This window comes from Canis aureus, chromosome 9 (assembly GCF_053574225.1).
Source record: "Canis aureus isolate CA01 chromosome 9, VMU_Caureus_v.1.0, whole genome shotgun sequence".
NCBI lineage: Eukaryota > Metazoa > Chordata > Mammalia > Carnivora > Canidae > Canis > Canis aureus.
In genome coordinates, this window is record NC_135619.1 from 50,017,748 (window position 1) to 50,044,381 (window position 26,634).

The 26,634-nt window shown below is 35.6% G+C and overlaps 1 protein-coding gene across 14 annotated transcripts in view; it reads right to left on the reverse strand.

The window, feature by feature from the left end:
* NUMB (NUMB endocytic adaptor protein) overlaps nt 1-26,634 on the reverse strand; it is a 152,761-nt gene that overhangs the window by 40,838 nt on the left and 85,289 nt on the right. For all 14 annotated transcript variants that reach the window (XM_077909924.1, XM_077909933.1, XM_077909930.1 and 11 more), the window contains 2 exons: nt 21,534-21,674; nt 3,085-3,159 (listed from right to left, as the gene is read on the reverse strand). In XM_077909924.1, the coding sequence (XP_077766050.1) occupies nt 3,085-3,159; nt 21,534-21,659 (201 nt within the window). In that variant the 5' untranslated portion in view covers nt 21,660-21,674. The remainder of the gene's footprint in view (nt 1-3,084; nt 3,160-21,533; nt 21,675-26,634) is intronic.

The window sequence follows — 26,634 nt, forward strand, 5'->3', positions numbered from 1 at the left end:
TTAAAAAGCTCTAGAATGTCACAGTTTTAGTTCAAACATCACTCAAATGATAGGTTTAAGATGTTTGATTTGCTATTTAACTAGTACACCTGAGCTATATAATTCTTTAAATTTTAAAATTCTAGCAATCAAACTAGTGCCATAAACATGTTATTTCTTCTTTAATCTATAACCTTGTACACTTCTACATTTGCTTCCATTTATCTGAAGCTCTAAGAAAGAGACCTAGCTTTTGACAGATTACAGATGTGTTTGTTAGACGAATGTTTGGTGGGGGGTGGGGAGGCAACTAGAAATTTCGGCATAGTAAACATGAAAAGAAGACAAAAATTTCAAATGTTTGTGGACTAATATGGTCTGAGAAGAACAACATCCTGAAAACTTCCAACCTTCTGTAAGCTTCTCAGTATAAGCTTTAGAAAGAGTATTTATAGGAGGAAGTTTCATTGAGTATAATAAACAGGAAACTGTTCCCCAGTTACCCAAAAATTCAATCTTATTTTTTAAATACATGTTTACCCATGTGAAATTATACACAATACTTGCCCCAAGTCTCTTGGATAGGGTAGGTCTGAAAAATTTTAAGGAACTTCTTGAATGAAAAGTTCAGAAGTGGTCAATTTCTCCTCAAAGTTCAAAAGTTTAAGTATGTCCAGAAAAGCAATCAACATTCTTATTAGTCATAAGGGACCAAAGGGAAATAAGGATCATTTAGAAAGATACAAAAGGTTTCATAATCTTTAAAACATTAAATGTAAAATATGGTTATGATAATTGTTATGAGATTTGATTTGACCACATATTGAGGACTGAATTCTTTTCTATATATTCTAGAAATATTTTTTGAGCGGCTACTATGTGCCAGACATTGTCCTAGGCATAGGTATAATTTTATAAATGGCAATTTGGTTCCCATCTTTGGTGAAAAATAAACCTATTAAATTTTATTATCTAAAATAGTCTTATATCTTAAATGATAATGTTTATAATATTCTGCATGGTTAAAAAAACAAAAAGGTAAAAAAAAATCATTCAATTAAAAAATTTAGTTTTTTTAAAGTTTATTTATTTACTGAAGTAATTTCTATACCCAACATGAGGCTCAAACCCATGACCTCAAGATCAAGAGTCATATGCACTTCTGACTGAGCTAGCCAGGCACCCCTAAAAAAAATTAGTTTTAAAACTAGATGGTGAATAGTGGCTATCTCTGGGATTACAAGAAATTTTATGTACTGTTTTTATCCATTTGTTTTACACAGTGAACTTTAATATTACCTATACAATGTAAAGATGCTTCTAATTAAAAGTAGGCCAAAAAAAGACTAGTTAAGAGGATCTGCTGCTCATTCAAATTAAATATCATTTCTTCGTATCTTCTGTGCAAATTAAAACCATCCCTAGTTTTCCCTTATTTAGAGAGTGAATGTGAAGCCATAATCTGAATTAAAAGACTTTCTAAAGGCTCATTCCACAATGACCTTCTACCTGTAAGTTAAATAAGTTATAAGATTTTGATAACTTTTTGTAGTTTGTTTTAGGTCTATTTAGTCACTGCTCACTGATTTGCCTGATGTTTTCAGTCATTAGTAATACGATGTTTAAAATATTCTTTAATGAATAGGACAAATCAGAGTATTACTTTTTAAATTTTCTAAGCTAAACTTCTTCTAGTGAACTTAGAACTATTCTGTTAAAGAAGAGATGGAATTTATGTTTCTTGGAAAATTACACATCTGAGACTGTATTTAATTGGAGACTATATTCAGGTAGACATGACAAGTCTATAAATTATAGCTTCACATACCATAATAGATGAAAATAAATTCCTTTAACATTAATAATTATCAGAATACGAAGAACTTCAATCATTTAAGAATTTAAATGACCAAAATCTGAGGTAAATGGTATGTATGCATATGTATACATGTGTCTACATATTAGTTTTTTTTTTAAGTTCCTTGCATACTATAATTGGTTATTTTTCTCCTCTTTTTTTTTTTTTTCTCCTCTTTCTATTACAGAATCACACACATTTATTCCAAAATATAATACATTTAAGTAGGTGGCTTCCTTAATCTTATATCTTTTGTATTGAGGGATTATAAATGAGAGGTCACATAAAATGTCCTAAGAAGCAGAAAAAGTTTTGATTATTAAGCAAATTGAGAGGAAAAAAAGCACTCATTAGTAGCCAAACTTGTGACAGCCTACCATACCAGCAAACCCAAAGCAAACAAATATTTAATGCTGTCTGGGGCAAGGGCATGCAGAAGTAATGGTTAAAGCTTTCATAGCAAAGGGGGAAAAGGCCACACATTGGAGAGAAGGATGGTTCTGAAGAGGATTGTCAGAGTTTATGAAACATTCTTCAAACCTATCCAAAATATGATATTAACACTTTAATGTGAACCTTTATGAACTCTGAATCCATTCTCTCCTTTTATTAAATACATAGGCATATGCCTGGGATTTATTCTATGGTATAACAGGTAAAAAAAAAAACAAACATTATTTATCCTGGAAAAGGACTCTCCATTTCAAGTATGCTGCAGTTTGTAATAAAAGGCAGGGGGGAAAAAAAGGCAGGGGAAATACACTGTTTATGTTAGAGGTATATACAGAAGAAAACTGGTGAGTAAGTAGTCCAGATAATAAGCTCTCCCCCAGCTGTAAACCTCATTAGCCATCATCAAAGGTAAGTCTATCTTCTACTGTTTCTTGTAGCAAATTTAACATCAGTAATTTATAACCCAGTTATCATAGTTAGGTTAAGACACTAATGGTTTTCTCTTGGTTTTAGAACATTATTCATCTCTAAGATTTCATAACACTTGTTTAATATGGGTATTGAATCAAAAGTACCTTTGGATAATGTCTGGCCTAAACTGACAAAGTTGGTCTTCATAATTTATACCTTTAGATGGATAACATGAGATGCTCTTTATTAGAGAGTCTCCATCTTTTGCCTTAAGAGAAATACCGGTCTTTTTGGATAGTGAATCAGTAAAATTTACTGAGCAAAAGTCTCTTAAGAAAATATTTCTGCATACAGATCAACAGTGGCAACCATCAAATACATACAGCTTTCAATCTTTTTACAGCATCTTCACAGATGTGCATTCCTCTTGACTCATCAACTTCTACATGGCCAAGGTACTGTAGAAAGAACAAAAAAGGGTTATTGCCATGCGTATTGAGTAGCTGCTATATGGTAGGGATCCGTTGGAAGCATTCAAGAAACTACCACTGTATGAGTTAAGATAATATTGCTTTACTTACCCTCAGTATCTTCATATGAATGAGATTCAGAACAAATGTCTCAAAGAGCCATTATACAGAAGTGAAAAAGTACACAATAGACACTAAATGTTACCTAACTTTTTTGGATCTGAACATAATAGCTTGTGCTAGACATAGTTACTGTATCTCTGAACACAAAACTAATTCTAAAACTATGTATGTATATATATGTAAATATGTATATATGCATATTAAAAAGGCATGAACTAAAATAACAGTTATTCAAAGGCTGAAGAGATCACATACTCCTTTTATGGGGAGCACATAAGAACAAGACAGAGAACTAAAACAAATTTTAAGAAGGCAGTACATTTAAGCTTTAAAAGGTGTAGAATTTGAAAGGCAAAAATGGAAAGGTTCAAAAACTATTTTAGGTAGAGAAAATTTAACAAAACTTATAGGTGTGGAATAGCATAACTATGTATCAGCAAGTATTCCTGTTTGGCTAGGATATGAAGTATATTTAATTATAGAGTCAGTGGAGAGCTAATAAAGCTTTTTTATTTTTTTCAAGGTAGTAATGCAATTCAAATTGTATCTTAATGGGAATAGCCTTGGGTGAGAAAAAGCAGAAGGGATGGTGAAAATATTATAAAAGTGCTTTTTTTTAAAAAAAAGATTTTATTTATTTATTTATGAGACACACACAGAGAGAGGTAGAGACATAGGCAGAGAGAGAAGCAGACTCCTCACAGGGAGCCTGACATAGGACTCGATCCTGGACCCTGGGATCATGCCCTGAGCCAAAGGCAGACACTCAACCACTGAGCCACCCAGGCATCCCCAAAGTGTTCTTTTTTAAAAGGAAATTTATGATCTGGTTCTTAGCACAACTGAGTAGGTCCACTCTTCCCTGTCCCATCCACTGAAATAATAAAACCTGAACAGAATGCTCCATGCACCTATTTGAGGTCTCTTTTGTAAAGAGTAGAAAAGATGTATCTGAGAAGAATATCAAGATCCAAGGTATTTCCGAACTGGCAAGGAGTTTACCTAACAGCTTCTCCTCCATTTTTCCCTTTCCCCTTTTTGAGATCTCCAGCTTGAACTTAACACAGCCAGAAATCCAAAAGTGTGTTCTGTGGCACACAAAGAACTCTGGAAAAGCACTCTAGTTGTGGCTCAGAGATCGGGTAAGGAAATGCCTAATCCTCAGAGAGAGTATAGTAATCACTTTCCCTTTTATCTCTTTTCTTTGTTCTCTCACACCCCAGCTCTCTGAGATATTCTGTGCTAGTGGTAGCAATGGAAACCCCCAAGAGCCACACCTCTGAAGGAGGGGCTCTTTCCTCTCAGTTTAGTGAAATAGAAATCGTGATTCCAAGAAGATGAGGCCAACATGCCTCCTGTTTCTTTTTTTTTATGCCTCCTGTTTCTTTCGCCTCTTTATCTCCCATCATTTGGTCCTGAATGAAGGTGAAATCGTACTCATAGTGAGTAGAATAACAAGAGTCCCAGAAAACACAGGCATAGAGAGCTTAAGTAACTTGCCCAAGGTCATTCAGTTAGTGAACACTCAAACACCTGACCCAGAACACTCTTATAATGCTTACATGGAATTTTTCATTTTTACTCAAATCTTTCCAATACTGAATTAAGTGCATAAAACCAATGTATTGAAATCAATTTAGGAAAGTGCTCAACTTCAGGTTAACAGAATACTTGAGGTATCAATCATAAAGATCATAAACTAAGACCAAAATGTCTAAAGAATTGTAACAGCTGTAATTCTTAATGAATATTGTATATCAACAAGAATGCTCACTTTTAAGTGAACCAAATAGTGTGTGTGTGTGTGTGTGGTTTTAAGTAGAAAGAGTATAATCTCTTTAGGGCAAATCTGAATTGTGGAGGCCGAGAAAAATCAAGGCCATTCCACCTCAAGTTTAGCATTAGCACAAGTACAGCCATTTTAGGCCCCTGTGAATAAGAGCTCAACTTTATGGGGAAAACTGCAGAATGTCCTCAATGTCCTCAGCAGGTAATCCCATATCAGAAAGACAACAGAGCTCAGAATTGCCCTGGCAGAGAATCCCATATTAGAAAGACAAGAGAGCCCACACCCATGGTAGAAAGTCCCATAATAGAATGAGAACAGAGCTCAATGCCCTTAAGCCCCATATGAGAATGTAAACAGAACTTGAGGAATTCCTCCACCCCTTCTGAAAATCCCCTAGACCAGCCTATAAAAACCCAGCTGTAACCCACTTTGGGGTCCAAGTCCCTGCTCCGCTGTGTTGGGTATACTTGGACCCAAGCTCGAGCTTGTAAATAAACCCTTGTGTGTTTGCATCGGTGTCGGTTCCTCGGTGGTTTCTCAGATTCGCAATCTCAGGCACAACATGAATAATATGAAATCCAATAACATAAATAACTTACATATTCTATTTTGGATTCTTATGTGCAATGAATTTGGCTACAAATTTTATTTTCTAAAACTTTCTATCTCGATCCACATTTACTTACATTCTTTGGTTTAACAGATGAGGAACAGAGGTAAAATAATGTTTTCTCAAACTCAACATCACTGAATTCATTGTGGATACTCAGTATACATAAGGACCTCAAATTTTAGAGAATTTCTAATCTACTATACTAGAAATAATATGTAATAATGTTTCATATCAATAAGAAAGGATGCTGATAGCGTATTTTCACCAGTGCACCTTTATCTGGATCACTATGGGATAGCTTTAACAGATTCCATATGTAGTCATCTTTGCTTATCTTTTTTCTTTTAAATTAGATAAATTTTAACTCAAGATTATAGGCTATCAGGAATGTCAAGTGTTTGGTAGTTCTGTCAATTAATTCTAGATTTTCAGATTGAATTCACACTCAGAAAGAATATAGTACTCCCTCACTGAAGGCTGATTTTCATCATTCAGTCAGATGCTACAGTGATCGCTATATTACACTCAAATTCTGGAAAGCTCTATTTTTCAGCTTAGAAGACAATGATGAATGGACTTTTAATTACCTCTTTGGTTGAATGCAGCTCTAAAAAAGGATTTATTTATGTTTGTTGATATTTGACCTTTTCAAAGCCCAAAAATATATTCTTAATTTCTTGGTCCAATAAGTAAAGAGAATAAAGCAGTGGAAAGTAGTAAAACCTGCATTACTATTCTGACATTTTAAGAAATTCTGACATCTCAAGAAATTCTGACATCTCATTCATAGCACCTTGTCACATATACTGTTAAGTTCTTTTTGTCTGTTGGCTGTTTTTTTACTCTATCCTTAATCACTTACTTGACTTGCCAAATATATATAATTAAAAATTACATTATCCTGGATATCCTATTTTGCTCTACTCTTACTTCTATTTTGGCACCATAACATGCTATTTTGATCATTATAGTTTAAGAATGTTTAAATATGTTTTGGCATGATCACTTTCACTAATTTTTCTCCCACAGAACTTTCCTGGTTATTTCCTGTCTTTAATCTTTGGTACCACCTTTGGAAAAATTTAATTAAGACTGTCTTAAATTCACTAGTAATCTGAGAAAAACTGACATTATAATTAACTAACTTATTCCATCTAACAGTATTTATTCAAGCCTTTTATGTCTCTGAAGTTTTATGGTAGCCTTCAAATACACTCTTGTACATTTCTTTCTAGATTAACAAGTATATCTATAGCTTTTCACCATTTAACATTCCCATCAAAATGTATGAGGGTTTCAATTACCCCACATGCTCACCAGCACTTTATTTTCTATCTTTTTAAAAATTGTAACATCCTCCTAACTGGTGTGAAGTAATATCTTGTGATTTTGATTTGCAGGCACCTAAGGACTAATGATATTGAGCATCTATCTTTACACATACTCGCTGGCCATTTGTGTATCTTCTTTTGGAGAAATATCGATTTACATCCTTTGTTCATTTTTTAAAAATTTGACCTATTTATTTTAATTTTAATTTTTTAAGTTTTATTTAAATTCTAGTTAGTAGTATATTAGTTTCAGGTGTCCAATACAGTGATGAAACATTTCTATACATCACCCAGTGCTCCTAAGAGATGCATTCCTTAATCCCCACCACCCATTTATCCCATCCCTTCCACCCACCTCCCCTCTGATAACCATCAGTTTGTTCTCTATAGTTAAGAGTCTGCTTCTTAGTTTGCCTCTTTTTCCCCTTTGCTTGTTTCTTAGATTCCACATACAAGTAAAATCATATGGCATTTGTCTTTCTCTAACTTACTTCACTTAGCATTATACTCTCTAGCTCCATGTTATTTTTATGGCTGAATGATATTCCATTGTATATACATACCACATCTTCTTTATCTATTCATCAACTGATGGACACTTGAGCTGGATCCATAATTTGAATATTGTAGATAATGCTGCTATAAACATCAAGGTGCAAGTATCCCCCTGAATTAGGGTTTTTGTATTCTTTGGGTAAATACCTAGTAGTACAATTGCTGGATCACAGGGTAGTTCTATTTTTAACTTTCTGAGGAAACTCCATACTATTTTCCAGAGTGGCTGCACCAGTTTACATTCCCATCAACACTGCAAGAGGGTTCCTCTTTCTCCACATTCTTGTCAACACCTGTTGTTTCTTGTGTTGTTGATTTAAGCCATTCTGACGGGTGTGAGGTGATATCTCATCATAGCTTTGATTTGATTTGCATTTCCCTGATAAGTAATGTTGATCATCTTCTCACGTGTCTCACTGGCCATCTGTATGTCTTCTTCAGAAAAATGTCCATTCACATCTTCTGCCCATTTTTTAATCTGATAATTTGTTTTGGGGGTGTTGAGTTTTTAAAGTTCTTTTTAGATTTTGGATACTAACCCTTTATCTGATATGTCATTTGCAAATATCTTCTCCCATTCTATAGGTTGCCTTTTAGCACAGTTTCCTTTGCAATGCAGAAACTTTTTATTTTTATGTAGTCACAAAAGTTTATTTTTGTTTCCCTTGCCTTAGGAGACCTACCTAGAAAGAATTTGCTATGGCCAATTTCAAAGAAGTTACTACCTTTGTTCTCTTCTAGGATTTTTATGGTTTCAAGTCTCACATTTAGGTCTTTAATCCATTTTGAATTTATTTTTGTGTATGGTATAAGAAAACGGTCTAGTTTCATTCTTTTCCATGTTCTATCCAGTTTCCTCAACACCATTTGTTGAAGAGACTTTTTCCCAATAGATATTCTTTCCAGCTTTGTTGAAGGTTAACTGACTATATAGCTGTGGATTCATTTCTAGATTTTCTATTGTCTATTTATCTACATATCTATTTTTGTGTCAGTACCATACTGTTTTGATTACTACAGTTTGGTAATGTAACTTGAAGTCTAGAATTGTGAGGCTTCTAATTTTGTTCTTCTTTTTCAAGATTGTTTTGGCTATTTAGGGTCTTTTGTAGTTCCATACAAACTTTAGGATTGTTCTTGCTCTGTGAAAAATGCTGTTGGTATTTTGATAGAGATTGTACTAAATGTGTAGAATGTTTGGGTAGTATAGACATTTTAACAATATTTGTTCTTCCGACCCAAGAGCATGAAATCTCTTGTCATTTCTTTGTACCGTCTTTAATTTTTTTCATCAGTATTTTATAGTTTTCAGAGTACAGGCCTTTACCTCTTTGATTAGGTTTATTCCTAGGTATCTTATTGTTTTTGATGCAACTACAAATGGGATTGATTCCTTAATTTCTCTTTCTTCTGTTTCATTATTGATATATAGAAATGCAGATTTCTGTACATTGATCTTGTATTCTGTGACTTTACTGAATTTATCAGTTCCAGCAGTTTTCTGGTGGAGTCTTTATGGTTTTCTATGTATAATATCATGCCATATACAAATAGTGAAAGCTTTATTTCTTCCTTACCAACTTGGATGCCTTTCCTTTTGTTGTCTAATTGTTGTGGCTAGGACTTCCAATACTTATGTTGAAGAAAAGTGGTTGGGACACCTGGTCTGCCTTCAGCTCAGGTCGTGATCCCAGGATCCCGAGATTGAGTCCCACATCAGGCTCCCTGCAGGGAGCCTGCTTCTCTCTCTGCCTGTGTCTTTGCCTCTCTGTGTCTCTCATGGATAAATAAATAAAATCTTAGAAAAGAAAAGAAAAGAAAAGAAAAGAAAAGAAAAGAAAAGAAAAGAAAAGAAAAGAAAAGAAAAGAAAAGAGGGAAGGGAAGGGAAGGGAAGGGAAGGGAAGGGGAAAAGGAAAAAGAAAAGAAAAGAAAAGAAAGAAAAGAAAAGAAAAGAAAAGAAAAGAAAAGAAAAGAAAAGAAAAGAAAAGAAAAGAAAAGAAAAGAAAAAAGGGATGAGAATGGACATCCTTGTCTTGCTTCTGACCATAAGTTCTCAGTTTTTCACCATGGAGTATGAGGCTAGCTCTGAGTTTTTCCATATATGGCCTTTTTTATGCTAAGGTATATTCCCTCTAAATCTGCTTCGTTGAGAGTTTTTATCATGAGTGGATGTTGCACTTTGTCAAATACGTTTTCTGCACCTATTGAAATGATCATGGTTTTTATCCTTTCTTTTGTTGATGTATTGTGTTGATTGATTTGCAAGTATGAAGCACCCTTGCAACCTAGAAATAAATACCACTTGATCGTGGTGAATGATATTTTTAATGTACTGCCAGATTCAGTTTGCCAGTAGCATTTATTTTTTATTTTTTTTAATTTTTATTTTATTTTATTTTTTTTGCCAGTAGCATTTTATTGAGAATTTTTGCATCTATGTTCATCAGGGACATTGACCTGTAATTCTTTTTTAATGATGTTCTAATGAGGTTTTGGTATCAGGGTAATGCTGGCCTCAGAATGAATTTGAAAGTTTTCCTTCCTTTTCTGCTTTTTGGAATAGTTTGAGAAGAATAGGTATTAACTCTTCTTTAAATGTCTGGTAAAATTCACTTGTGAAGCCACCTGGTCCCACATGTTTGTTGGGAGTTTTGATTACTGATTCAGTTTCTTTGCTGGTTATTAGTCTTTTTAAGTTTTCCGTTTCTTCTTGCTTTAGTATTGGTAATTTATATGTTTCCAGGGCCTTATCCATTTCTTCTAGGTTGTTCAATTTGTTGACATATAGGTTTTCATAATATTCTCTCATAACTGCTTGCTGGGCATTGAGTCCAAGGGGCTTGAGTTCAAGATGCAGAGATCAAGACTTGAGCTGATGAGATGAGATCAAGAGTCGGACACTTAGCCAACTAAGCCACCCAGGCACCCCAACTGTATTTCTGTGGTGTTGGTTGTTACTTCTCTCTTGTTATTTGGGTCCTTTCTCTCTCTTTTTTTTCCTCTTTTCTTTTTGACCAATTTTGTTGATTTTAAAAGAATTCCTGATTTCATTGATTTCTTGTATTGGTTTCTGTATTATTTATTTCTGCTCTAATCTTTACTATTTCTTTCCTTCTGTGGCTTTAGACTTTGTTGTTCTTTTTCTAGCTCCTTTAGGTATAAGGTTAGGTTGTTTGAGAATTTTCTTGCTTCTTGATGTGGGCCTGTATTACTACATACTTCCCTCTTAGGAAGGCTTTTGCTACATCCCAAAGATTTTGGAGTGCTGTATTTTCATCCCTTTGCTCATTTTCAAATTGCGTTGCATGTCTTTAAATTGTGAATTGTAAGAGTTATCATATATTCTGAGCATTAAATCTTTATCAAATATATGATTTCCAAATATTTTCTGCTCTTTTGTACGTTATCTTTTCATCTTGAAAACATCCTTTGATGCACAAAAGTTTTTAATTTTGATAAAGTTCAATATATCTATTTTTTTCTTTTGTTGTCCATGCTCTTGGTGTCATATTTAAGACCACGGCCAGATTTAAAATCATGAAGATTTACCCTTGTGCTTTCTTCTAAGAATACTATGGTTGTTACTTTTATATTTAGGTCATTGTTTCAGTAAGTTAATTTTTTATATGGTATAAAGTAGGAATCTAACTTCATTCTTTTACATGTGAAAATTCAGTTGTCCCAGCACCAAGAGATAACAAGACAATTCTTTCCCCACTGAGTGGGCACTGAACCTTTATCAAAAATCAATTGGATAAAAATGCATCAGACTAGAGGGTGCCTGGGTGGCTCAGTCGGTTAAGCATCTGCCTTCAGCTCAGATTATGACCTGAGGATCCTGGGATCAAGCCCCACATCAGGCTCCTTGCTCAGTGGGGAGCCTGCTTCTTCCTCTCCCTCTGCAGTTCTCTGTGTTAAATAAATGAAAATCTTTTTTAAAAATGTATCAGACTATATTTAATTTATCCTACTTGCTTCTTTCAATCTGAGGATTCAAATACTATTTTTTAAAGATTTTATTTATTTATTCATGAGAGACACAGAGAGAGAGAGAGAGAGAGAGAGAGAGAGAGACATAGGCAGACAGAGGCAGGCTCCCTGCAGGAAGCATGATGCAGGACTCAATCCCAGGACTCTGGGATCACGACCTGAGTCAAAGGCAGATGCTCAACCACTGAGTCACCCAGATGCCCCTCAAATACTGATTTAAATGAATTCATCCTCCTCCTCCTGGAATTCTCATTAGGCCATGGACTTTTTAAATTTGTTCAACCATTTCCTCATCTCTTTTTCATTATTTTTTCTTTATCACCTTGTGCTGCACTCCGGGTAACTTCATCAAATCTATCTTCCAGCTTACCAACCCTCTTTTCAGCAAGTCTAATTCACTACTGAATCTGTCCACTAATTTCAATAGCAGTAACAGTATTTTTCATTTTTAGAAGCTTAGATTTGATTCTTTGTCAGATCTATTCCTTTTTCTTTCACTCTTATTTTTGCCTTATGGTTTGAATTCAGTTTTTATATATCTAATGATTTTATATGTACATATTTTATAGTGTCTTCTATAGTCTATTAATTCAAGTTCTTACAGTGCTAATCTTGTTGACCTTTATTGTATAATCCTTAATGTATGTGCTGATCATTTCCACATAAGACTTTTTTAAAGATTTTATTTATTTGAGAAAGAGCCAGAGAGCACAAGAAGCAGGGGGAGAGCAGAGGGAGAAAGAGAAGCAGGTTTTCTGCTGAGCAGAGAGCCTGATGCCGGGCTAGATCACAGATGCCCAATGGACTGAGCCACCAGAAAGTCCATTTCATAGTCTTTTTTTTTTTTTTTTTTTAATTGTAAGTTCATCTTTACTGAAGCTCAACTTATCTGGGAGAAATTCACATATTCTGTATTATGGAGTGGTTTTACATTTGCTTCTAAAAGGTGCCACAGGTGTATTAGTAGCCTAAGATCTACTGTATATTAATTTGAGGATTCTTATACCATGCAGGTTATAGCGTATGAAGTCCAGATCCACAGTTTCAATTTTTCCTGGGACACTTCTTTTTTCACCCAGAGTCTAAGCAGAGGCAAGCTTTTACTTTTTACTTTTTGCTTTTTTGCTTTTATTCTAGTTCTCCCACTGAAGGTTCTGGTTCTATGCTGGGTTCTCGGTTCTAATGCTCTGCTTTTTATGAATCCAGGACCTTCAGAATGAATGTTAAAACCAAAGGCTCTAGCTCACAAATCTTCTACCTCCTAGGTTGTACCATACCAGCACGATTCCTGCCTGGTTTTCAAATTCCCTCTTAATTTCTGGTAACTGCAGATATCTGTCTTTATTGAAAGCTCAGCTGTGCTCTAAGAGAATAAGGCTGTTTAAAAATGTATTTAGCATTTCTAGATATTTGTATTGGGAGTATTTCTATGTCAGCCTAATCCACGTTTTGCCAGAATCAGAAGACTTATAACATTTCCACAAAACTAACTAGTTTTTCTATGTATTGATTTTAGTATACTTATATGTAGTCAAAATACTGGTGTTTCCTATCATTTTAAACAGTTTTTTTGGGTGATTCTCTAGGTTTTCCAGAGACATCTGCAGAAACAAGACCAAAAAAAAAAAATGTTGTCTTGATTTCCCACTTTTATAGCTTTTATTTTCTTACCCAAAGGCACTTACCACCATTTTGAAATCAGTGTTATATAATAGTGCTACTTAAGAGCAACCTCATCATCCTCCAAATTCAATGTAAATGTTTCACTATGCATAACTCTGGGACAATATTTTACTCATTTAAAAAAAAAGATTTTATTTATTTATTTGAGAGAGAGAGAGATCACAAGCAGGGGGGAGGGGTAGAAGAAGAGGGAGAAGCAGGCTCCCCTGATGTGGGACTTGATCCCAAAGACCCTAGGATCACGACCTGAGCTGAAGGCAGATGCTTAACCAACTGAGCCACCCAGGTGTCCAATTTTTTACACATTTAATAAAGATTTTATTTATTTATTCATGAGAGACACAGGGAGAGAGGCAGAGACATAGGCAGAGGGAGGAGAAGCAGGTTCCATGCAAGAAGCCCGATGTGGGACCCAATCCCAGGAATCCGGAATCAGGCCCTGAGCCAAAGGTAGACGCCTAAGCGCTGAGCCACCCAGGCGTCCCTCTATGTTTAGCTTTTTGAGGGAGGAACCACCAAACTGCTTTCCATAGAAACAGAACCATTTTACATTCCCATTAGTAATGCATAAGGGTTCTAGTTCCCCCATAATCTCACCAACACTTATTTTCTGTTTTTTTTTTTTTTTTTGGTTTGTTTTTATAAGTAGAGCATCCAAGTGGGTGTGATGCAGTACCTCATTGTGATTTTGATAGGTATTTCCCTAATGACTAATGATGTTGAGTATCTTTTCATGAATTTGTTGGCCATTTGTACATCTTCTTTGGAAATATTATACATATATACACACGACTCTTATCAGACATGTGATTGCCAAATACTTTCTCCCATTCTGTAGTCTTTCTTTTCTTGATAACTTCCTTTAGTGCACAAAAATTTTACATTTTAATTAGCCCCGGTTTATCTATTTTTTCTTTTATCGCTCATGGTTTTGGTGTCATATCTAAAAATCTATTGCCAGATACAAGGTCATGATAATTTTCCTTTAGGTTTTCTTCTAAGAATTTTATGGTTCTTGGGACACCTGGGTGGCTCAGCGGTTGAGCGTCTGGCCTTTGGCTCAAGGTGTGATCCCCGTGGTTCCAGGATCAAGTCCCACATCGGGCTCCCTGCATGGAGCCTGCTTCTCCCTCTGCCTACGTCTCTGCCTCTCTCTCTCTCTCGGTCTCTGTCTCTCATGGATAAATGAATAAATTTTTTTTTAAAGAATTTTATGGTTCTTATTCTTATATTCTTATGTTAACATTCTTGTGTGTTATATTCTTATTCTTATGTTAATTCTTATATTCTTATGTTTAAGTTAATTTTCTGCATACAGTGTAAGGTAGGGGGTCTGGCTTCATTTTTTTTTTCTAGTGGAAATCAAGTTGTTCCATTTCCATTTCACCATTTGGTGAAGAGACTATTCTTTCCCCATTGAATGGTCTTGGCACCCTTGTCAAAAATCAATTGGCCACAGATGTATGTTCATTTCTGTACTCTCAATTCTATTACATTGTTCTATACATCTATCCTTATGCCAGTACTACACTGTTTTGATTATTATAGATTTGTACTAAGTTCTTGATTTGTAATCAAGAAGTGTGAGTCCTTCAACTTTGCTTTCATTGCAGTGATGAAGTCCTTTTCTTCTCAGGTCCATCAACGTAATGAATTAAATCAAATTTCCTAACATTAAATGATTTCATATTAGGATTAATGGATTCCTGAGTTAAACCCTATTTTGGTCTTTAGTATATTTTTAGATCCCTTTTCTGCCTACTTTTTCATCTGAATTGGTCTATGGTTTTCTTTTGTTTTGTGCTATCTTTGTTATAGCAGGATTCTGCTAATGCCAAAAAAAATCTGGAAACCATTCTTCCCACCCACCAACCCACATATGCTCTGGTATAGTTAAACAGCATAAGAATTCTTCTTCGTCTCCGTCTCCTTCTCCTTCTTTTTTTTTTTTAAGAATTTTGCCTTAGAAAAAGTTATTCTTTGAGGTTTTGAAAGAACCAACCTCTGAAACCATCCATAATCTGTCTTTTGGGGAAAATAGTTTTGGAGTTGTAAAAACACTCCCTGGGTGCCTGGGTGGCACAGTTAAGTGTCCAACTCTTGGTTTTGGCTCAGGTCATGATCTCAGGGTCCTGGGACTGAGCCCCGCATAGAGCTCCCTGCCCAGCAGGGAGTCTGCTTCTCTCTGTCTCCATTCATACTCTGTTTCTCTCAAATAAATAAATAAAATCTTTCAAAAAATAAAATAAAATAGAGCTCCATCAGGCTTAAGCCACCAACATCATAAATTTAAGTACATTTATACCGTTTTCCACTTTTGATACTGTTAAAATAGAAGCAGCAGCATCTTCTTCCATCTACAACTAATCCACTCTCTCCACTGCTTCTTTATAAAGTCCTTTTAGTTATGTCCATCTCCTACCCTAAAAACAAAATTCAACATAAAAATTAAACTACTAGGGATGCCTGGATGGCTCAACAGTTAAGCGTCTGACTTCACCCCAGGATATGATCCCAGGATCCAGGATCGAGTCCCACATTGGGCTCCCGGTGTGGAGCCTGTTTCTCCCTCTGCCTGGGTCTCTGCCTCTCTCTCTCTCTCTCTCTCTCAATTTGTGTCTCTTATGAATAAATAAATAAAATATTTTTTAAAAAAATTAAACTACTAGTGACTTATAGACTTTAAATGAGTAAATCTTATGGTATATAAACTATATCTCATGGAACTCTTAAAACAGTTTTGAAACAACACAGTTTCTCAACCTCACACTCCCTTTGCTATTTTGCCCTTCTACACTCCTTTGGAGACAAACTATTTCACTAAAAAAAAAAAATTTAACCACCTTCCTGAGGTATAATTGACATATAATGAATTATAAAGTTATAATTTGCTGAGTTTATGTATATACCTGAGAAACCATCATCACAATCAATATAATAAACAGCCAGGGATCCCTGGGTGGCTCAGCGGTTTGGCACCTGCCTTTAGTCCAGGGTGCAATCCTGGAGTCCCAGGATCGAGTCCCACATCGGGCTCCCTGCATGGAGCCTGCTTCTCCCTCTGCCTGTGTCTTTGCCTCTCTCTCTCCATGTCTATCATGAATAAATAAATAAAAATCTTAAAAATATATATAATAAACAGCCATCCACACGAAGAGTTTCCTTGTGCACTTTGTAATACTTCCCTTCCACCCCCATTCCCATCCTCACACAACCTTGTCTGACAACCTTCTTGGATTAGTAATCTCTAGATTTGTCCTCTTCTTCCTTATTTTGCAACCATTCACTCCTCAATCTAGATTCCATCCTCATAACTCCTCTTAAGTGCTATCATAAAAGTCACCAAAATTTGAAATTTTTTAATCTAATGAAGTTTCATTTCTTCTTTGATCTCTTTATAGCATTTGACTACTCTCTCCTTCCTTGAAACCCTGGCTTCTGAGACTGCACTCTTCAGGTTCCCTTACACCTGTCTACTCATTTTTATCTCCTTTGAAGGTACTCATCTCTCTGCCTGTCCCTTCTATGTTTGTCCTAGGCCCTTCCTCCTCTCACTTCCTCTATGCAATCTCACTTACTCATTACTTTAATAATAAGTTATAAGTCAACCTTCATTATTCGAGGATTCCATATTTGCAAACTTGCCTCATTAGTAGAATTTATCTGTAATCTCAAAAATCAAAACTCATGGTGCTTGATGAGTAGGGATCTGCATACCAAAACAAAACAAAACAAAACAAAACCCTAAATAAGCCACCCTGCCTGAATAACATGTAAATCTTACACCTTAGATGCTTCAGTTAACTTTATACTTCAATTATTTCAATACTACATACCAGTCTCTCAGAATCCTGTGAATGAGGTATTTAAAATTTATACATGCTTATTACAAATATATGTTCCTAAGAAATATCACCAATTCCAAAGGATATACATTGAAAAGTAAAAAGATCATCAATCTTCATTCTGATTCTATAATTCAGATTTACTTGTGTCGTCTTATAGATATTTCTCACACATAAGCAGATATACAGATTTTTTCTTTTTAACTATAAACAGAATCATACTATATACATTGTTCTGTGCCTTACCTTTATCACCTTATAATACACTAAAGTTAACTTTCTGTGTGAATGTATCAGAGAATATTCTTTCAATGTTTCCTATGTCAATGATCATCACCTCTGTCAGTTTGGGACAAGAAACGAGGTGTCATCCTTAACATCATTCATTCTCTAAGTCTAGTCCATTTCCAATTCCTGTTGCCTTTATCTCTTAATTATCTCTCAATTTACTTCATTTCTTTTCTTCATCACAGTTACCACCCTAGTCCAGAGTAAACATTATCTCTCCTCTGGATTACTGTAATAATCTTTTACCATACTCTTCACATCTACTATAGACTACCTCCAAACCACACCACATCCAGAGTCCCAGTTCAGGAAGATTAAAAGTTCTGGAGATGGATGGTGCTGATGATTGCACAATATGAATGTTATTAATGTTACCATACTGTACACAGAGAAATGGTTAAAATGGTAAATTTTACGTTATGTATTTTACCACAATAAAATAAATAAATAATGAAAAAAAACACACCAGGTAGTGGCTTCCTATTACTTATAAAGTCCAAAACCTTTAATATCCCCTACAAGGCCCCATCCCACTTCTTTCCAGGTTCATTTCATAACTTCTTACACTACAGCCTTCCCTTTTTAAAAAGCATTTATCTCGGGATGCCCGGGTAGCTCAGTGGTTAAGCATCTGCCTTCAGCCCAGGGTGTGATCCTGGAGTCCTGGGATCAAGTCCCACATCAGGCTCCCTGCATGGAGCCTGTTTCTCTCTCTGCCTATCTCTCTATGTGTCTTTCATGAATAAATAAATAAAATATTTTTTTAAAAAGTGCTTATCTCAGTTTATAATCATATATTATTAATGCAAATATCTAATTAAAGTCTGTCCTCCCACAAGACTATAAACTCTGTAAGAGCAGGAAATGTCTTTTTGTTTACCACTTAGCATATATGCCTGGCACACAGTAGGTATTCAAAAAATTTACTAAATATATGAATATAGATCTACCTTGTTCTTAAGTGGCAAAGAATGTCACTTAATGGATGTCACAATTTCTCTTTTTTTAAAAAAGGATTTTATTTATTTATTCATGAGAGAGAGAGAGAGAGAGAGAGAGAGACTGGCAGAGGGAGAAGCAGGCTCCATGCAGGGAGCCTGACTCGGGATTCAATCCCAGGACTCCAGGACCACGCCCCGGGCTGAAGGCAGGTGCTAAGCAGCCGAGCCACCCAGGGATCCCCTATGTCATAATGTCTTATCGAGTTCCAGAATGATGGGCATTTAATGTGTTTCCAGATTTTTGCTATCAAACAATGCTAATGACCACTTGTGCTAGTATATCAATGAATGTACTTAAATGTAATTCTTTATTTCAAGTTTTTATTTAAATTCTAGTTAGTTAACATATAGTGTAATATTGGTTTCAGGTACTGAATTAATGATTCATCATTATACAAAACACTCAATGCTCATCACAAGTGCCTCTCCTTATCACCCACTTAACCCACCCCCCACCACTTCCCCTCCGTCAATCCTCAGCTTGTTCTCTATAGTTAAGAGTCTCTTATGATTTGCCACCTACAATTTTTTGATTTTTTTTACTAATCTCTATAGCCAACATAGGGCTCGAACTTATAACCCCAAGTTCGTCATATGCTCTTCTGACTAAACCAGTCAGGTGTCCCTTAAGTATAATTCTCTTTCTTTCTTTTTTTTTTTTTAAAGTAGGCTCCATGCAGGACTTGAAGTCATGACCTGAGCTGAGATCAAGAGTTGGATGCTAAAAAAAAAAAAAAAAGAGTTGGATGCTTAACCAGCTGAGCACTACTCAAGTGCCATTAAATGTAATTCTTTTTTTTTTTTTAAGATTTTATTTATTTATTCACGAGAGACACAGAGAGAGAGAGAGAGAGAGAGAGAGACAGAGACACAAGTAAAGGAAGAAGCAGGCTCCATGCAGGAAGCCTGATGGGGGACTCAATCCCGGGTCTCCAGGATCACGCTCCTGGCTGAAGGCGGCGCTAAACTGCTGAGCCACCCGGGTTGCCCTAAATGTAATTCTTTTTTTTTTTTTTTAAGATTTATTTATTTATTCATTCAGAGAGAGCGAAGAGAGAGAGAGAGACAGAGACACAGGCAGAGTGAGAAGCAGGCTCCACGCAGGGAGCCCGATGCGGGACCCGATCCCGGGTCTCCAGGATCACACCCCGGGCCGCAGGCGGCGCTAAACTGCTGTGCCACCAGGGCTGCCCCTAAATGTAATTCTTAAATGTAAAATTTCTTTCTTTTTTTTTTTTTTAAGATTTTATTTATTTATTCATGAGACACACACAGAGAGAGAGAGAGAGAGAGAGGCAGAGACACAGGCAGAGGGAGAAGCAGGCTCCATGCAGTGAGCCTGACGTGGGATTTGATCCTGGGTCTCCAGGATCACGCCCTGGGCTGAAGGCAGGCACTCAACTGCTGAGCCACCCAGGAATCCCTTAAATGTAAAATTTCTGGTCAAATGTAAAGTGCATTTCAAATTTTAACTGACATTCCAAATTTTGGTTACAGTTTATATTCCAAGTAATCAACAATGTGTAAAAGTACCCATTTCCACAATACTCAACTTGTATAATCAAAAGGAGCCTACTCTTTGGGATAAGGTTGGGGGAGGTAGTAGAGACGAGCGTTCGTTTCCTTGTATGAGGACTTTTTCATATTTTAATATTATACCCAAAATTTTAAATTAAAATATTTTAAGTGTATTATTCCAATAAAAAAAATTTCAGCAAATGAGTTAAGTAAGCAAAGCTAACTGATTAGGAAAATTGTTTAGTTACTGACAGATTGTGGAAAAATTCATGTATTTTAAAAAGCATGTATTTGGGGTGCCTGGGTGACTCAGCTGATTAAGCATCTGCCTTCAATTCAGCTCAGGTCATGATCCCAGGGTCCTGGGATAGAGCTCCACAGTGGGCTCCCTACTCAGTGGAGAGTCTGCCTCTCCCTCTACACTTGTTCTCTCTCTCAATCTCAAATAAATAAAAAAATATTTTTAAAAATAAATAATTAAAAATAAAAAACATGTATTTATGGGGCACCTGGGTGGTGCAGTTGGTACGGCGTCCAACTCTTGGTTTCAGCTCAGGTCATGATCCCACAGTTGTGGGATCCAGCCCCTGTGGTTGGGCTCCTTGCTCAGCAGGAAGTCTTCTTGAAATTCTCTCTCTCCCTGTGCCCCTCCCAGATGCATGTACACTTAAGCTCTCTCTCTCTCAAATAAATAAATCTTAAAAAAAAAATCTTTATTTAACCTGTAGATTCTACAAACCACTTTTCCTATCCTACAGATATTTTCCTTTCTGAAACTTTAGGCTATGTATCAATCAATGGTACTGAGGCAGTACAAGGAGAAAATTATAGTAAGAATATTCACACATAAGAATGTATAGAAAGTAGAGAGAAATCTTAACATTTTATATTAGACTAAATTTTTTTTCTTGAAGATATTAACATTTTGGACTAGTTCCTTCTATATTTTTGTGCCCACACTTAATACATATCACAGAATGCTTATATAATTATAAATCGATTTTTCTCACTAAACAGTATAGCATGTACATTTCTTTCATGACTTTCAATGTGACTCATCTTCTCCAGAGTGTCAACTATAGTAAGAAAAAACACCTGTATGGCACCCTCTTCTCTAGATCTTTACTATGTTCTTAATTTCTTTGAGCTTCCATTTTCTGATCTGACAAATGAAGGCATTAGTTTAAATATCCTCTGCACAGTTAACAGTTACAAGACTAAAGAGAAAGTCTCTTTTGATTTAACTCTTTTAAGATTTTCTAGAACATATCAGGCCTGCTTTTAAGAAAACAGACTCTTGTTCCCTCTGCCCCACCACTTAATAAGCATATCCCACTCAAAATAATTTGAATCTTGGTAATTTGGAACTTAGATATTTCAGGATTAATTTCTCATCAGAAGTGATATTATTTGTAGTGATTCCAGATTACGCAACAGGAATTCCATAAAGAGAAAAAAATCACTAGTTATAATCTATTTTTCACATTAATTCTACCTTGAAGCAGAAGATGAAGGGATTATTTTTTAGATGGTTCTCTTTTAATTGTCCTAATTAATGGGATTTCACATTTAATAGGATGTCAGTTCTCTTCCACATCTAGAATTGTAGAAACACAAGCTCTTACCTTAACTGGGAAGCTACATTTTCCAGTACGAACCCCTTCTTCATCTGTCTGCCACTGATGCGGACGACTAGCCTCTGGAACATAAACATCTTTCTTTCTCCTAAAACTCTGCCGCAGTTTGTTCATTTTAATTTTTACAACCTGCAGACAGAGTAAAAGAAATATGAAAAAGAAGTTACTACCTTCTCACTTATTTAAACTTTAGATTACCATGCTGATAAAAAAAACTAATGTCCTAAACTAAACATTTTAGTTTAATAGAAAATGAGCATTTAGCATCCCTCCTCTTAGAATAATTCTAGGCTCAAACAAATCATTTCACTTTTCAAACAAACAATACTAGCTCTTATAAAACAACAAGCTCTAAGATTTGCTGAGATGTTATTCTAAGAACTTTCAAGCATTTTAATTGTAACAATCCAATGAATTTTCCTACTGATCTACCCCTCAAATCCATTCTAATTCCTGAATAAGGAAATATGTACATGTGGGCCAAATTACAAGCTGCTAACAATTTCTGAAAACTTTCATACTTACTAGGAAAAAATCATTCCTAAACACCAAAATTTAGGAACCTTTTTGGCTTGCTATTAGAAAATACTAAACAAAGGACTAGAACTACCTTTTTATAAAGATGCTTAAAAAGAAAGTTTCTTTTAAACATAAAGAAGATAAAGTTCTACAAGGAATAAATTATTCTAAGGAAAATTTTCTTGCAAATAGTATAATATCAGAACATACTTTCATATTTATAATCATTACAGAATGAAAGTAAACTAACAGCTTTCAATTATAAAGGTCCAAATCTCATCATTATCTCTGTAATTAAAAGGTATTAAACCACAACCTTTGTTTTGTTACTGGGAGAGGTACCTCTCTAATGCTTTCAAAAGTACAGTAGAAATCACCAAAACTATAGGGAAAGAAAATCTAACTGATAAGAAACAACAGAATATTCAAGAACCAATGAATAAACATAATGAATGTATCACTTTACAGAGCAGATCTCAAAATCTGAAGCCAATACCTCCAATTTTCTGTTAAGGAGCATTCTTTCCCTAAAGGGATTTAACCACCTCAATCAGCCTAAAAGATCTTAACTTTTGAAAATGATATAGCAAAGCTATATAAAGGATACCTCCTCTTTGTCAGGAGTGTTAAATAGCAAGGGATTGAACATTAATTTCCAAATGACACCAATGAAAAGCTTGAAAATCAAAGTTTGCATTCTGAGGAAAATCATGTTGTATTTTAAAATGCATAATGTCGCAGAACTATTACTAACTCAGCTAGTTTATACAGAAAAGCCAATCTAACCACACATCTTTTTAAAAGGTAAAAATTCTGACAAACTAATGGCAATGTGAAAATTCCTGGATTTCCCTCCCTCCCTCCCTTCCTTCCTCCCTTCCTTTAATATTTTATTTATTTATTCATGAGAGACATAGAGAGGCAGAGACATAGGCAGAGGGAAAAGCAGGCTCCATGCAGGGAGCCCGATGTGGGACTTGATCCCAGGACCCCAGGACCACGACCTGAGCCAAAGGTAGATAGATGCTCAACCACTGAGCCACACAGATGCCCCACTTCTAAACTATCTTAAATAAGAGTCTACCTTGAGGCACCTGAGTGGTTCAGTTGGTTATGCATCTGCCTTTGGCTCAGGTCATAATCTCAGGGTCCTGGGATCGAGCCCCTTGTTGGGCTCCCTGCTCAGCAGGGAACCTACTTCTCTCTTTCCCTCTGCCACTACCCGCTGCTTGTGCTCTCTCTCTGCGTCAAATAAATAAAATCTTAAAAAAAAAAAAAGTCTACCTTAATCTAATAGATTTTTTTAAAAATTCTATAACCTTCCCTGATAATATGTCCTGTTATTACTTCTTCATATAACACTTCAAAAATAGGCAAATACAAATATAAGAAAATTTAAAAAGCACCTATACCCTCGCTCAAGTTGGCACTCTAAGAATCTTGAGGCAAAAAGCTCATGAGATTCCTTTCTTCTTAATTTCTTTCTCTTAGTAGGCAGATAGCCCTACTAAGAGTCATCCCTGCATTCATTCACTCTTTCTGTAACCAATAACTCTACTGCTTTTGCCTCCTTCATATATCTTGAATTCATTCCCCCACCCACTATATCAGTTCTACCATCCTCATTTTTGTGTAAATTATTGCTAAAGTCTATTACTTAATGGCTGCTTTGCTTCTAAGAAAGGTCCATTCTAATCTGTTCTCTTGACTATTGCCAGAGTGCTTTCTAAAACACAAATTTGACCATGCAATTATTCAGCTTAAAATCCTTCACTCGCTTCATAACACTTTCAAAATAAAGTCCAAATTCCTAAGCTTGGAAAACACAGTCGTTTTTCATCTGGCTTCACTCACCAATCCCTTCACATGCTAAACTCTGGCCATACTAAACTACTTACATGTCTCCAAACAAGGCATGCCCTCTTTCAGAGCCTATTTCCTCTCTCTGCCCACTTATGAAGACCTTTCCCTATTTGCCTCTGGTTGAAGTCTAATTATCTTTGAAGAGTTGACTCAGGGTCTTCAGGGAAGCTAGCACTTTTTCCTGACCAACCCTTAGCTGGCCTGAGCTAGGTCTTTCCATTTCACAGGATTCCATTAATATCCTCCGATTACTTCTTTTACTGTACTCATCAAACCTTACAGCAATTTTCTATTTCCTTAACAGTAAATTGTATTTTATTTAAAATACTACCCCTGCATTTTAACACAGGACCTGTCATATACATGACACACTATAAATTTGATGAAATAAAGGATAAAATAGACCCCCATCATACTAGATAATATTTACTAGGTAGGAAAAATGTAGACATATAAGACCAGAGAAAATCACTGGTATTGGAAGGAGACTGCAGATGTAATAGTAGGTCAGTGTCACATTGACAAAGGAACATTGACAACTTTCCTTAAAGATATACAACTTCTGGGCAGCCCAGGTGGCTCAGCGGTTTAGCACCGCCTTCACCCCAGGGTGTGATCCTAGAGACCTGGGATCCAGTTCCACATCGGGCTCCCTGCATGGAGCCTGCTTCTCTCTCTGCCCGTGTCTCTGCCTCTCTCTCTCTCTCTGTCTCATGAATAAATAAATAAAAATAAAATCTTTTAAAAAATATATACAACTTCTGCCTAAATAATTTTAGCGTAAGTTTATTTGCTCTTTGGACAACTATTTATTGTTGTACATACTACTGACCAATAAAAGAACAAAGCGGAAGTGTCAACTGATTTGGAGTCTAAATATCTTGTAACTTTCAGTATTAATATGGCCATCAGCATTTCTACAAAGAGTATTACATATAAGTGATTTTCAAACTATGCTTTCAGTAGCCCTGGGATTTCCATGGAAAAGACCCAGAGGCCAATGGTTGTTTGGAGATAAGGAGAAGGAAGTTAGAAAGCTAGACACAACTTCGGAGGGACTGTAGGTCCCTGTCACAGTTTCATACAAACTCCACTTTATCTGATTCACATACTGGGATCCATATACATTTAAGGAAAGGTTTCATTGCTGAAAATACTTTTGAAAATGAGTAATATAATCATAATAGTTCTAAAATGAACTTGGTAAAATGAAAATACATAATGATAATATCTTGCTTGCTACTTTTTAATGAGTAACTACCAATGGCCTGTAAATAATCTAGTAATCAAGATAAGAACACATCAAGGGAGAGACCAATTTGTTTTCAAGTAATCTAAATATAATGATTTTGCTCACAAAGACAAAAGAGATAAGAAAAAAATAAAAAACATGTTAACTCAAAGTAACACTTACTACAGGTCCTCAATAAGGTTAAACTTTACTCCCAAATAAAGAAAATCACACTCCTTGAGAAAGTTCTGGTTAAACACAGGTAAAGATAAAGGATATATTTTTGCCAGTTTAAAAACTGAGAACAAAAAAGTCTTACTTTGTCTACTAACTAAAAAGAAAAAGAAAAAGAAAGAGAAACAAAGAAAATAAACCAATCCCCATTTTATTAGCTAGATACAATAGTGTCAGATTTAGAAAATCTTTTTACAGTTCTCACACTCTTAAACTGTTCTGCAAAATTTGACACCATGATTCCAACTTTCCTTTGTATGCTTCTTTCCTCCTGGCCTCTCCCCATCCCAATACTCTTATGCCTCTGGTTTATCTTGTTTACCTCTGTTGCTACTGATACCTCTAAGGGCTTCTTCTACTTTCTCCCACACACTGTGTGTATTCCCCAAATATCAGTTCTCAATCTGTGCTCTCTTGTTTCCACTATCACTCTTGGTGAAATAATCAGTTCAAACTATTACTCCAATGGGATGATTTCCCAATAATACTTTTAAATCCTGCTCTCATTAAATATGTCTCTATTTGGGTGCACTGATGTTACCTCAAATACATCAATTTAAAGTTAAATCATCATCTCTTTTCTCCCCTTAAGTTCTTAAGTCCTCCCCTTCTGACCCAATTTGTTTGGGTCAGTAAAAACAGAACTTACTATGTGCTGGGCCCTATTGTGGATGCTAGTAGATACTGAAATTAATAAAGACAACTTGCCTTTAGGTGGCTCTCTCCCCTCATAAAAGGTAATTTCTGCACAATATGGCAAAATGTAATAACAGCACTATACACAGTATGTTCTCGAAGCAGAGTCTAGGTTCAGGAAACATTTCCTATAGGAGGTATCACCTGAGTTAACTTTTAAAGGAAAAATAAAAATTAGCCACATATTGTAGGAGGGAAGATATTCCAAGTAGAGGCAACAGTATCAACAAATGCATAGATGCAGGAAATCAAATGCTAGACAGCAATGCAAGAAGAGTGCAGACAAGGATCAGGTACTGATTTTAACCTACGGACAACCAGAAGCCATTAAAAAGTTATATACATGTATCAGTGTCAAGAGTTGCAATGTAGTTACATTACTATGGTGGCAGTAAGGAAAACAAATCTGAGGGCAAAAGACTATAGATGTGTTACAAGGCGTTTTAAATAGTCTAAGCAAGTTATGATGAGAGCTTGAACTAGGGCAATGGTAGTAGTGTAGGCAGATAAAAAGGGACTGAAGAAAAGTTTAAAAGTAAGAGTAGC